Source organism: Thermobia domestica, chromosome 3 (assembly GCF_964235325.1).
Source record: "Thermobia domestica chromosome 3, izTheDome1.hap1.1, whole genome shotgun sequence".
Lineage (NCBI taxonomy): Eukaryota > Metazoa > Arthropoda > Insecta > Zygentoma > Lepismatidae > Thermobia > Thermobia domestica.
Window position 1 is genome coordinate 86,393,448 of NC_137456.1, and position 14,737 is coordinate 86,408,184.

Below are 14,737 nucleotides of genomic sequence, written 5' to 3' on the forward strand. Positions count from 1 at the left end.
CTTTGGAAACTTATTAAATCGAGGTCCATAAACAAAGGAATGAGTGCACTTTTCCATTCTTTATAGTCGTGTTTAACCCTGAGGGGGGGGGGGGGAGATAATTTTCAGCGTCACTACTTTTAATATTCTTGAGTATTTTACGTAATACACTTGCTCCATCGCTTCAATGAATGACTAATAGAGGTCGCATCTTACCACTAACCTTAACAGACTTATGCTGCCATCTGTTGGCGAAAGCCAGAACTTCATGATCATATGCAGAAATTAGACATTTTCAAACAAATAAGCAACATCCTAAACAAACCTGACCTTGGAACTTGAATTACGTTTATCAGTCAGGCTCGGAAAGAATATTGCAACATCACAACTGTCTGGTCCTCGTGTTGTTGTACAGTGGGTGTTGTTGCTGGGTGCGCAGTGAACTGAATCAGCCGAAACGGTACAAATTTTTGCTGGATAAAAATGAGTTCAGGTAAGTCAACATAAAAGATAACTGTAAATCAAGATGACCAGAACTTTTACTTTTAAAAACGAGAACGCATTCGAATCGGCGACGGGGTTGGGGCGGGGGACTTCCACCTTGCATTTTGGGACTCAGCAGTGTTTTCAACTTACAAAATACACTGGAAAGAATGATAACACAGCATTTCTAGCTTAAGTACTATACCCAAAAATACTTTTAACTACTTCAACACTCAGAATTTCCACTCAATTTCCACTTGAACCACAGAACACTCAATGTTCATTTGAATATTCAGAAGTTCTAGGCACGCCTGAACCTTCCCAATGAGTGTTGGTACGGAAGAGTGTAGAATTAACATTGACCATTTATACAGTATTTTGAATAATAATTACGGGACACGCGTCCCGTTTGAGAATCAGAAAAAACGGGACAACGGTTGAAAATAAGGGAAATAAGGGACTGTCACCTTGCAGTGTAAATGTTAAAATTTTAATTTAATCAGTTAGTTTGAAGTTTTAATGTTCAGTTTCAATACTGGGGATATGTGAGACCAAGATTATCAGTTTAATTGGATCCGAACCAGTGGCGGCTGGTGGATTCTGGTTTCGGGTGTTGCAGTAGGAACGATAAGAGACAGAAGATATAAAGTGAACTCATTGACTAATCAGCATAACTTTAGATGCAAATGCTATGTGACATGTGAAATTAAATAAAAGTCTGTTTTTTAAAAATAAAAAAATGCAGAACATTTTATCCGATTAATCACCTTAATTAATTAGTAAGTTCATTCTTCTCTCTTTGATTGGAGCAAATCTGTCTAACACATACTGGTTGAACTCTGGTGTTCTTATTGTCAGGTCTTTTTCGATGGAAAGCATAACCAGTGGTGATAACCTTTCTTGGGACATTCAATTCCTTGAAAGCATCAATTCTTTTTCATGTAGAAAAATACTTTTCGTCTTTTGCTGACGCCATAGGTACAATTAATATTAATATCAGAAGCTTTGTAGATTCACTAACTATTTTTTCTAGATTATTGCGAACGATTCATTCCAGCAAACTCAGTCCCTGACAGTGATCCGAATTCCTCTTCAGCGTTGACTGAAGAGAGTTCGTAACAGAGATTAGTGTTATAAAAAAAGTCCATTGAACACACTTTATTCACAGTTTATCCAGGAAAATTTAAAATAAATTGAGGAAATGTATCTAGTGCAAACAACATTACTGCCATAAAACATCCCGTAAATTTAAACTGGATTTTTTTTTTCGAACACTCTCCTGAATTGTCCTTTGCTTGTTTTGTCTAAGCCTTAATTGCAAGTTTTTCCTCAGTTGAAAGCTGGTCAATGTTTTTTGTAAGTTATTTACAGAAGTCACGGTATACAATTCATTCAGAATTTGTAGGTTATGTACAGAATTAAAGCACACACAATAAAATTAAATCTAATAAAAACCAAAAATCTAAATCTAATAAATAAAAACCAAAACAGTGATACAAAAGAGGTACTGGTATATGAATTCCGAATGTCACATATTCATACATCAACACACACACATGTGCGTAAAAGAAAAAAAAACTACATTCCAAATTATCCGTCTTGGTTGTTACGCAATGCACGATGAACACAATATACTTCCACATGAGGCGAAACAATGTTTATCAATGTCATATGTTCTGGAAAGGAAACCTCGAAACCCGCCAGATGTAGGATCAGCATGTATACCTAACAGAAGGTAAAAGTCGAAGAACATCAAAACAAAAAGCACTGCCAGTTTTACACGCAGAAATGTGTGTTGGGAGGGGTTCCTGAGCATTGCTAACTAGTCCCAAATTCAATGTGGGGTTCCCCATCATATAGTTTTATGTGGAAATTATCAAGAGTATAAAATATACTTATTTTATAAAAGAAATATGTTTATACTAAAATACTAGGCTATCCACAGAGGGAGAGGGCGATTCTACATACTGACTTATTAATATTTGAATCACAAATTACTGTGGAAGAAGCCTTCATTATCAATATAAGCTAAGAATTAACTGCTCTACTAGATATTTTCTTTCTTATTTTGTAATTCTGCAATCACTTTTTTAATTGTCATTATATTGATTTGCTTCAGTATGGTCCCGTAATTTAAAAATATGAATGCATAAAAACAAATTCCATTTGTTAATTGCTAGTGAAATAAAATTCAGAAATCTTATTTAGCGCGAAAACCCTTCTCGTTCACTGGAAACCGTGCTGTGTTGCAGAAGCACTGCAACGACCAGCCCCTTTAACTTCTGAGATCCCGCGCTGAAGGAATCTGGTCGTTATATTCTCGCTGCAACACAATATAAATTAGAGGCTCTGTGACGGATTATTTTTCGCTTTTTAAAATGGATTAACGGAACGGACAGCTACAGAAGTAAAAAAATATGTTATTTAAAGTGTATGTAGTATTAAAAAGTATTTTTCTGTTCTTTACGACTATTGATAATAATATTTTTTTCTTGAAATACTTTGGTCGTTGCGCAGCGCTGCAACACTAACATTAGCCGCCACTGACCCGAACTACATATGCTCCCATTGGGGTCACTTATCCAATGGAACTCATGTTTTATTTGGTGTTTTCCGTCTTCTTCTTCTTCTTCTTCTTCTTCTTCTTCTTATTATTATTATTATTATTATTATTATTATTATTATTATTATTATTATTATTATTATATAATACTTGTTATAATTTCTTGTAAATTAATTTTACTCAGGGCAGGTGATATTATTGAAATAATTTATTTACCTTAATGCTATTTTAAACAAAAACCAGTTAGTTATCGGTTAATCAATAGTTTTTGAGTTTGAGTGTTTTATGTACTTACGCAACGCCAATAGTATGAAGAAGGGATCCACGTGGGGGTCCATTTGGTACGGAATCCCCTTAAAATCTTCGTTACTCGACATTTGTACACTTTCGTAATAAAATTATACTTGTTTAGCAGAGAAACTATTGATACAGCATAAAGATTTGATCTCACACTTCATCTGTCCTATATATACAGGGTGGGCCAAAAGTCACGAAGGGGTTGTGACTGTGAATATTTTTTTTTTAAATTTATCATTAGTTTCCATTGATATTTCACAGACTTAAAGACCAAGGATGAGAGATCGTTTACACTTATATGTGGAATATAATCTCAGGTAAATGTCCGCCATTATGGACCTGTGTAGCACATGATTCATGACAGGGGTCAACACTTCTGGTCCGAGTATCCGTATTTCTTCACGAATATTATCCTTGAGCTGCTGTATTGTTCATGGTTTGTTCACATACACTTTGTCCTTCAGATAACTCCAAAGAAAACAATCAAGCAGAGTAAGGTCAAGCGAGCGGAAGGGCCAGTTTTAGCATTTTTATATACGTCTTGTGTTACTTTCCGCTATGTTGAAAGAGCACAACTACTGTCGTTTATTAGTCTTTAACGAGAATTAATTCAAACACATCATATATATATATATAAACCAATAATTTGCTTCTTACGTGTATTTTGCTACTGTATAGGCCTACAGTGGTGCTGTTTTTTTATTTCAGAAAAAATGTTCCGGGGGCACACTTAGTATTCGGAGGGGCACATATTATTTTCACATGGTTTCGGTATGATTATTCTATTATAGACGTATTATCTTGGTCTCCTCCTCGGGGGGGGGGAGCATTCTCAGAGCTCCAGGGGCAGTGCCTCCCAGAAACATGTCTGAAGAAAACATTGTATACAGTACATAAGTAAATATATAAAAGATTCTTTCCAGCAAATTAAACTCTGTTAATTAATATTGGTTACGAATGATATATTTTTTAGAGACACAAAATTTAGTTTAAATCTTTTTTTCGAAGACTACACATGGTAATCTACCCTCAAGCATTAAAAAAAAAAAAACTCGATATAGTTTATTACTACAGCTTACAGATGACGAGAAGAACCCTAAAACAGGGGAAGCGGTGAAAGGTCAACGACATGGTCAAGTCCATTTTCGGTTTTTGAGGTGTGGTCTATACTTAGATATCGCCTGCTACTCCGGGTAGTTATATGTGTGCTATTCCGTGGTGTCATTTGAAACCCCCGTGCGAAAAATGGGCGAGCCCATACCTACGTCACAGTACTTCTGCTAGGGTTCTTCTCGTCATCTGTGAGCTGTACATAGCATAAGGTCTTGTAGCAGTGTTGGGCAAAATCAATTGAAATCAATTGCAATTGATCAATCAATTGAAAGTAATTGCTCTGAAAATCAATTGCAATTGATTTCAATTGCAATTGATTTCAATTTGTAATTGACAATTAATTTCAATTGCAATAGAATTCAATCATAAAATTTGCAATTAAAATTTCGTCAATTGTTAATTGTTATTTTGGTCACCAGGCAATTGAAACTTTTAATTGTTAATTGTCAATTGCAAAGGGTGCAATTGAAACATTTAATTGTTAATTGCAATTGACAATTGAAACTTGTAATTGTTAATTGTAATTGTTAATTGCAATTGAAATCAGCAATTAAAACTGAAGATAAGAAGATGTGTGTGTATTGTGTTGTCCACTTGTTATTGTTTTACATATTTCAAATAAGGTACTTATAAGAAATGCTGGATACCTACCATTCCTTCCCCCCCTGGGAAGAAAGCCAGGAAACTAAGTATTTTTTAAAATATATTATGTTTATGGTTCTATCCCCCTCGAAAGAACTCTATATGCCCGTCATGCATACAATAGGAATGGGCACCAGCGAGTTCGAGCGAGTTTTCTTTAAAACTCGACTCGACTCGAAGCAGACATCTTTGAGCTCGACTTGAGATCTCGGCTCGAAAAATTTCCCCCAACTCGACTCGAATTCGGATCGAGTTTCCAGTCGAGTCGAGCCAATTCGAGCTAAATCCTTTGTGTAGTTCCAAGTACTACTATCTTCAAGTATCCTACATAGACAATATAATAATCAATGATACTACTACTACTACTATAATTAATTATCATTATAACACCGTGTACTTGTATAAACATGGAATATAGGCGGTTTGTATCGGAATACTAAAAATTAGTTGACTGTCGATCTCGGTCGTCAAGAAATCTTCAGGAGGCAAGGACATCGGTCACGAGGTTCTTGGTTTGAGTTCAGGAGGAGCAAGTATTCGGGCTCGAGCCAAAAATTGTTAGAAGTTATGGGACTCCAGCCAAACATGTTCAAAACTGCTCGACCCGGGTTTAGGGTTGTCAACAGCTCAAGCGGCTCGCTCACAGCTTATTCACTTATCGAGCCGAACCGAGAAGTGAGCCGAGCCAACAGCTCATCCAACCGAGCCAGCTCCAGCCTATGGTTCACACGAGCCGAGCCGAATTGAGCTGATTGCTTACCCCAACCGAGCCTGTTCGAGCCATCGGCTCAGTTGAGCTGACTCGAACCCAGCCTATGGACTCGTTTCAACGGAGCTGGTTCGAGCCATTGGCTCCAATCGAGCCGAGCCGATGACTCGTCTTTACCGAGCCGGTTCAAGCCATTGGCTCAATTGAGCCCAGTCGATGGGTAATCCCAACCAAGCCAGCTCAAGCTGTACGCTCAGTTGAACCAAGCCGAGTCGGTTGACATCACTATTCCGGTTGGGCTTCTACTTTGGCTAAAAAATTGGACCGTGCAGTTCTCAGCCTTGATGGTAAGAACTACAAAAAATGATAAGAAATCTTTAGTTTTACGTCTCACGATTATGCCGGATAAGCTAAAGGAGACGGTGATAATAGAAAATGAATGAAATGAAGAAAGTGGGAGGAAACGGGAGAACCCCGAGAAAATCCACGAGCACGGTGTTTGTCCACCACAAAGTAGAAACTGCGCGAGCTGGGATCGAACCAGGGACCTCAAGCACCGGAGGTGAACGCTCTACCACTGACCCACCGCGCCAACTGGTAAGAACTACAGTATATACTTATATTGGTGCTCACGGCGTCATTAACTTGTTCCGCCACCAACGAATTTCAAGGTACTTTGTTTTGCATCTTTTATACGTGTTTTGTGTCGCTTTATGCGCCTATTCCCACATTTTGTGCATCACCGGAAGTGGTCAAAATGGGCCTACAAATATGGCGGAACAAGTTATTGCTCTTCCGCCACCAATGAATTTTGAGATTGTTTCCTTCACATCGTTTTGTGCCGTTTTGTGCGTCTACTTCCGTTTTGTACCATACGTCGTGGGAAGTGGGTTAAAATGAGTCCCCAAGGTGGTACGAAAACGATCAAGAGTTCCGCCACTATTAAATCTCGAGGTCGTTAATTTCACATCGCGTACCCTTTTGTACGTCTATTTCGACGTTTTGTGCGTCACTGGAAGACGGTCAAAATGGGCCTCGAAGGTGAAACGAAAATGACCCACTGCTCCGCCACTACCGAATTTCGAGGTTCTTCCTTTCGCATCAACTAGTGAATGTTTCGTGCCGTTTCGTGCCCTTATTTCCACGTTTAGTGCGTCACCGGAAGTGGGTCAAAATGGGCTCCCAAGATGGGACGAAAATGACCGAGAGTTCTGCTACTACCGAATTTCGAGGTCGTTAATTTCACATCGCGTACCCTTTTGTGCGCCTATTTCGACGTTTTGTGCGTCACTGGAAGACGGTCAAAATGGGCCTCGAAGGTGGGACGAAAATGACCCACTGCTCCGCCACTACCGAATTTCGATATCCTTCCTTTCGCATCGACTACTGAATTTTCGTGCTGTTTCGTGCCCCCATTTCCATGTTTCGTGCGTCACCGGAAGTGGGTCAAAATGGGCTTCCAAGATGGGACGAAAATGACCGAGAGTTCCGCCACTATTAAATCTCGAGGTCGTTAATTTCACATCGCGTACCCTTTTGTACGTCTATTTCGACGTTTTGTGCGTCACTGAAAGACGGTCAAAATGGGCCTCGAAGGTGGGACGAAAATGACACACTGCTCCGCCACTACCGAATTTCGAGGTTCTTCCTTTCGCATCAATTAGTGAACGTTTCGTGCCCTTATTTCCACGTTTAGTGCGTCACCGGAAGTGGGACAAAATGGGCTTCCAAGATGGGACGAAAATGACCGAGAGTTCCGCCACTATTAAATCTCGAGGTCGTTAATTTCACATCGCGTACCCTTTTGTACGTCTATTTCGATGTTTTGTGCGTCACTGGAAGACGGTCAAAATGGGCCTCGAAGGTGGGACGAAAATGACCCACTGCTCCGCCACTATACCTACCAAATTTCGTGGTCCTTCCTTTCGCGTCGAGTAGTGAATGTTTCGTGCCGTTTCGTGCTCTTATTTTCACGTTTTGCGCGTCACCAGAAGTGTGTGAAAATTGACGTCCAAAGTGTGACCAAAATGACCCATTGTTCCGACACTATCGAATTTCTAGGTCGTTTCTTTCGCATCGTTTAGTGATTATTTTTTAAAAAGTTTTCTGCGCCTACTTCCTCGTCTTGTGCGTCTGTGGAAGTGAGTTAAACGGGTCTTTAAAGTGGGAGTTAAATGGCTCACTATTCCGCCACTATCGAATTTCGGAGTTGGTTCTTTCGCATCGTTTAGTGTGTATTTTGTACCGTTCTGTTCGCCTACTTCCACGTTTTGAGCATCACCAGAAATGCGTCAAAATGGTCCATCAATGTGTGAGAAAATAGAGCCATTGTTCCGCCACTATCGAATTTGGGGGGTCGTTTCTTTCGCATCGTATAGTGCCTGCTTTGTACCGTTTTGTGCTCCTATTTCCATTTTAGTGCTTCTATTTCCACTTTAGTGCGACAACAAAAATGGGTCAAAATGGCCTACAAGTATAGCGGAATAACTTAATGCTGTTCCGTCACCATCAAATGAGGTCGTTTCCTTCACACTTTTTATACATGATTTGTGTCGCTTTGTGCATCAGTGGAAGAGGGTCAAAATGGACCTTGAAAGTGGAATGAATATGTCTTTCTCTGCCATATTTGTAGGTCACCTTTGATCCACTTTCGTTGGCCTACAAAACGTGAAAGTATGCGCAGAAACGGTATAAATATGCACTAAACAATGCGAAAAAAGCGACCTTGAAATTCGATACTGGTGGGAGAATGGATCAGTTTTCTTCCCACATTGAATGCCCATTTTGACCCACTACCATTGATTCACAAAACGTGGAAATAGTGTTAACTTGTTCCGCCATATTTGTAGGATAACATTGACCCATTTCCGGTGACGCAGAAAACGAGGAAATAGGCGCACAAAACGACACAAAAATGGAAATTTAGCTTAATTACATGGAAATTTTAAGTTTGTAAGCTTAATTATATGGAAAATTTTATACATTTTTCCTTTACATTGGTCTACTTTACGTTGATTTGGGACTTTTAAATTGTATTCATTTTTCCACTGAAAAATATGTATAATTCAACAAGTTGATTTGATTTTGAGTTGCTTTTGGGGTTTAACGTCCCGGTTAGCAGCGAGGCTATATGAAACATGGACCTACTGATTAACGTGGAATCCGAACCACATGAGCTCCCGCCGGGAATCGAACCCGGGTTTCCCACGCCAAAGGCGCGTACGCTTACCGCTTAGCCACGGAGGAGCTCTATGATTCAACAAGGAAATATTTATTAGTTATAATTATAATAATTATCTATATAATTGAATTCATTGTAATTTGGTCCATAACAAACACTTTACCATTTCATACTAGCTGTTATGCCCGTTCTTCGCACGGATCAGATAAAATATCAATGTAAACAAACTGAACAACGGGAGAACAATTAAGAAACATTTCTAACATTGGATATATTTTGTGTGAATATATATCCAACAACGTACATGTGTTTTCATTGGGAAGGCCGATGGGGCTGAATTTGAACGTAAACACTATCGGGGGTGTCACTATACGTCTGAGCAACCCCGATAAATATGGATTCGACACAAATTCTACTACTTTTACATGTCCCGGTGAACGCCCCCTCAGACCCCCTTGGTTCGTATTGTGAAACAATCTCCTCTGGTCCCCACCAACCCCCAACTAATACCACGAAAACTATGAATGTTACACTAACATCTGCCATTTTCTACTACTTTTTACATATGCCGGTAAAAATCCCTATAATCCTCTGGTTCCAATTTTGAAAAAAACAATGCCTCTGGTCCGCAGCCGATGGGGGCTGTATTTGGAAGTCAACGCCTGTGGAAGTATCACCATTCATCTCAGCGACAGCGAAAACTATGGATTTGACACTAATATCGGTCACTTTCCATTAGTTTTACATGTCTCGCAATTCCCCACCCCCGGTGACTCCCGGCCCGCATACAATGGTGGCTAAATTTGAAAATCATCGCTAATGAAAGTATCACCATTGATCTCAGCCACCGCGAAAACTACGGATTTGACATCGGTCTTTGTGGGTTATTTTTACATGTCTCGTGATCCCCTTCATAATCCCCCGTTTCTTATCTGATGGGGGCTAAATGTGAAAGTAAACGCGGTCTTGAGTTTCACCAATGAGCTCAGCTACCCCGAAAACTATGAATTTGACATTAATATCGGTCATTTTCGATTATTTTTTTTACATGTCTCGGAATTCCCCCCTCTGGTGACCCAAGGCCCGCATACAACGGTGGATGAATTTGAAAGTCATCGCTAATGGTAGTGTCACCATTGATATCAGCAACCGCGAAAACTATGGATTTGACACTAATATCGGTCATTTTGGATTACTTGTACGTTTCGGTATCCCCCCCCCCCATTGACCCACGGCCCGTAGCAGAATACGGTGAATTTGGAATTAATACGATCGGAGTTTCACCATTGATCTCAGCGACCGCGAAAACTATGAAATCGACACTGATATCGGTCATTTTCTACTACTTTTACATGTCCCGGTAAACGCCGCCCTGAGACCCCCTGGTTCGAATTTTTTCGAAAAAGCTTTGCCTTGGTGTGGGACCTGGACCAAGGTATTTTTGACCAAAATTTGGTAACTCTCAGTCGACTTGTCTGGTCCCCAGGCCGGTCCCGGTAAACGTCTCCTGGAGACCCCATAGTAAGGAATTAAATAAAAAACTCTTCGTCTTGGTCTGGGGCCTAGACCAAGCTACCCGTGACCAAATTTTGAAAAGTTTCGGTCCACTCGTCTCGTCCACAGGCCGCACAAAGATAGACACACAGACACACGAACAAACTATTTTATTTATATTAGAAAGGTCAGATCCGCCGTTATTGTATTAGTGCGAGGCTTGAGCGTTTGATCGTAGAAATTCAAACTCCGATGAGTGATAATTTTATAGGCTTGTTTTATTACAAGTTTAAACTCTTTAGTCAGTAGAGAAGAGGGCGTGAATCATGGGTCAGAGTTGATGACAATGGGTTTTGGCGGGTCTGTGGGTCACAGTGGGTAAGAGTGATTTATGGTGGGTGGTGGGTCAGAGTGGGTCACGGTGGGTCGTGGGTCACGACGGGTGGTGAGTCAATTGGTCGTGGCTAAAGTTTTCATTGCCCCACGCCCTCTCTGAACTACAGTGTTGAAAATTAATCAGTGAAAATCAATTGCAATTGATCAATCAATTGAAAGTAAAATGAAATGAAATCTTTAAGTTTTACGTCCCACGGTTATGCCGGTTAGGCTAAAGGAGACGGTGATGATGAGAGATGAGTGAAATGGTGGAATGAAGAAAGTGGGAGGAAACGGGAGAACCCCGAGAAAACCCACGAGCACGGTGTTTGTTCACCACAAAGTTCACTTGGCGGGAGCTGGGATCGAACCCGGGACCCCAAGCACCAGAGGTGAACGCTCTACCACTGAGCCACCGCGCCCCCCTCAATTGAAAGTAATTGCTGTGGAAATCAATTGCAATTGAATCAATTGCGAATTAATTTCAATTGCAATTGAATTACAGAATTCAATTGCAATTACTTTCCACTGCAATTACTTTCAATCAATTGATCAATTGCAATTGATTCTCCTTTTTTAATGGCCAACTGCAATTAACAATTAACCATTACTTATTTCAATGGTTAATTGCAATTAACAATTAAATTTACAGATTAATTGTTAATTGTTAATTCAATTGAAATTTGCCCAACACTGTCTTGTAGTAATGGACCTCTCCCAACAAAAATTTCTGGGTGCGCGCCTGTTTCGATTAATATTCTGGTCTTATTTGTTGAGACCTTTGGTACTAGCTGCCCACTAGACTACGTGTGAGACTGCTTCATAATTACTCGATAAAATCTCTAGTTTCAATGACGTCTCTACCGAAGAAAAGGCTTTGAACAGTTTGTGGTAAAACTTGAAAAAAAAATAAATAAATAAAATAAAATAAAAGATCCCTCGATAAAGAGTTTCCGTGCATTATGGATCCTAATTCTACCTGACATTGGAATTATTTTTTTCTATAGTTCATTAAATTCAAAGCTCTTTTCCAAATTATTTTCATCCTTTCCTTTATTGTCCACATATCTCCAATCACGCTTCTTCCTTTTTTAATATGTCTGTTTCTGTTACAATAATAAAGCATTTTGACAATGAAATACAATGTTGCACTGTTTATTATTGTTTAAAGTGATTAGATAAATTTTGTTTCTTATCTTGTAAATTATGCACTTTGTGCTGACTTGAATAATGAACTATCAATCTTATCGCAATGAAATGTTCTTCTTCGCACGTGGAAACAGTATTGCCAGATCTACTGATTTTGCAGGAGATCTCCTGCTTTTTCTACGTTCTACTGATCTACTGCGAAACAAAATGAAAAGTGAACAATCTCCTGCTTTTTCCTTACTTCGACAAGTTGAAGAAATATTATTATTATTAATATTGAATTTTCAATGTTTCCTCACATAAAAAGACGAAATTTGTCTGTTATAATACACAAAGCTCTGTAGAGCATATAGTTATAGAGCTTTACTGTATATAATATGAATCGAAAGAATACAACTGTACGTCATTCTCTAGCGTTTTTATGACTTCCTGTAAGATATACAAGTAAATGTTGTTTAAATTGGGACTTTGGCTGGAAGAGTGGCTTAGATCGTTTCTGCGCGATCGTCAGCGAGAAATCGTCTTACGCCACGGTCACATATGACTGCACAATATAGCTACGTGCATGAAAAGACATTTTCCCACTCCACCTTGCTCTTTCACTACGTTTTACTTCACACATGTTTGTATCAAATAATATTAATATAAATCGAGACTTTTCAATTTCATTTACTCAATGAAGTTCATCGGAAATGAATTACGGATTGCTTGTTTTGACTACTGCTCCCTTAATAATGACAAATTTTATTGCCCCCCTCCGGATTTACATTCAAACGCCACCACTGTATGTGTCTACTGCTTTCTCCTGTTTTTTTTATCTTCGAATCTCCTGCTTTTCCAACTGACTGGTCTGGCAACACTGCGTGGAAAGTAGGTTTATGGAAACGTATTTGAACACCTTCCCTTTGTACAGAGGAACCTAATACAAGTGCATGAGAGAGAGACAGGCCCGCAACTAGAGGGGGTGCTAGGGGGCCTGGCCCCGCTAAAAGTTTTTTCGCTCCCTCAAACTACAATGCATCGTTATGTGTCCCTTTAATACAAAAAATAAAATTGAAATATTTCTCCATTACAATAAGTTCATTATAATTCCCATCCACTTCGCTAACCGTTAGCATTGACGCAACGCCAAATTTGCGTATTTGTTTGCGGTAATCAGCATAGCAATTGTAAGTGATTTTTTACTTTTCTGCGTTGCGTTGCTGTACGCAAAGTTTGCGGAGACTGATAAATATAAGCCTATAGATAGAAATGTGCTTCGGAGAAGTTAGGGAGATATTACGGGTCTAGAGTAAAGGGGTAGGATGAGAGTTAACGGATATCAAATTCACAGCCTAGCTAGAGATTTCTGCGCTCGGGGCGAAGCAGAATTTGGCTCCCCTACAGCCATCTTACCAAGTTTTTTTTTTTTTTTTTTTTTTAACATTAAGAGAAGCAGCTTCCGTTGTTATGCTACACTGAATTTTTATCAATTTGCTTGGAAAGACCATTGCAACAGCCAAAAGCTACCATTATGTATTCTTTTACAAGTAAAAGCTGCTTTCAAGAGGCTTATTTTGGAATTTTTCTTGAACTTGACAATTCTGCCTTTGGTTGTATACAAATCCACTTGGAGAATAGCTATGGAAATTTACAACTATTTACAATGTTTTTATAATATCGATAAGAGATGAAATTTCAATACATTACAAATTTAGTGCTTTCAAAATATTCGAAATGGGTGACAGTATTAATTTCCAGTAATAATTGTAAACTTTTGTAATTTTATTCTGTATGTGACCACACAAATAACATTTTAATTTCGACTCTTTTACGCTAAAAAGTATTTTGTGAAATATAACGGAAATTCAGAACAAGCCTTCTTTGCGAATTTTTTAATATTGATCAATGGACCTGAAGATATGTTTATTATTTATTTTAAAATCCAAAAATTAGTTTGGCTTCTGCATATATTTGAAATTATAGTAATTACTTAATATCTTAATGAATGAAAGTTCTGAGTTTAAGATTACTTATTATTAATTAATATTGTAACCAATGTTCGAAGTGGAAAAGAAAAAGCAGAGGCGGCATGTTTTATTACGATTTTGACTTGACATACTAGCTATCTAAATGTTGAAATGCAGTGAGGGTATGTTGCCTGAAAGATTGCAAAAATTGCATTTCTATTTATATAATAACTGAAAATCATTGGATAGCTTCTCTGTAATAACAGGGAGAGGGATATGGAGAGTTTTTGATCCCCTGCCAACAACTTTCTGAAAATAGAGTCTTACGTTGTATTATAGAGAATTATACACGAAAATGCTTAAAAAAAAAAAAAAAAAAAAAAAACGAATGAGGATATTAATAATTTCCTATGAGAAAACTTAGGTCTTTCCACGAATGTGGCGTATTCCAAATCCCCGAAAAGTCCGCACCCTAAGCAAATAATCCCTAAATCCGCCCATGCTGAAAACACGGCATTTATATGCACTAAGGCAAGAAGACACATACACACACTCACACATACGTATCAAAGAAACAATTCAACATGGCACACCAAAATATAAACAAGGTGAACTTATTTGAAGACACCTCATTTTAAAAAGAAAAAGTAGGAAAAAGATAACTAAAATGTCGGTGTTGTGAACTTAGAAATTATTTCTACATAAATAAAATCATTTTACGTGCGAAGCTATTCATCAATTACTGTGTATAAAAATGGATTTATTAAACGTATTTAGCATCTACTTTCCAGTGACGGTATGTT

The 14,737-nt window shown here is 38.6% G+C and overlaps 1 protein-coding gene across 1 annotated transcript in view; it reads left to right on the plus strand.

The window, feature by feature from the left end:
- Nucleotides 1-314: 314 nt before the first annotated feature.
- The window catches only part of LOC145680575 (methanethiol oxidase), a 152,418-nt gene continuing 137,995 nt past the window's right edge, over nucleotides 315-14,737 (plus strand). Inside the window, exon 1 of the mRNA XM_081751219.1 lies at nucleotides 315-472. Within this exon, the coding sequence (XP_081607345.1) occupies nucleotides 463-472 (10 nt within the window). The 5' untranslated portion in view covers nucleotides 315-462. The remainder of the gene's footprint in view (nucleotides 473-14,737) is intronic.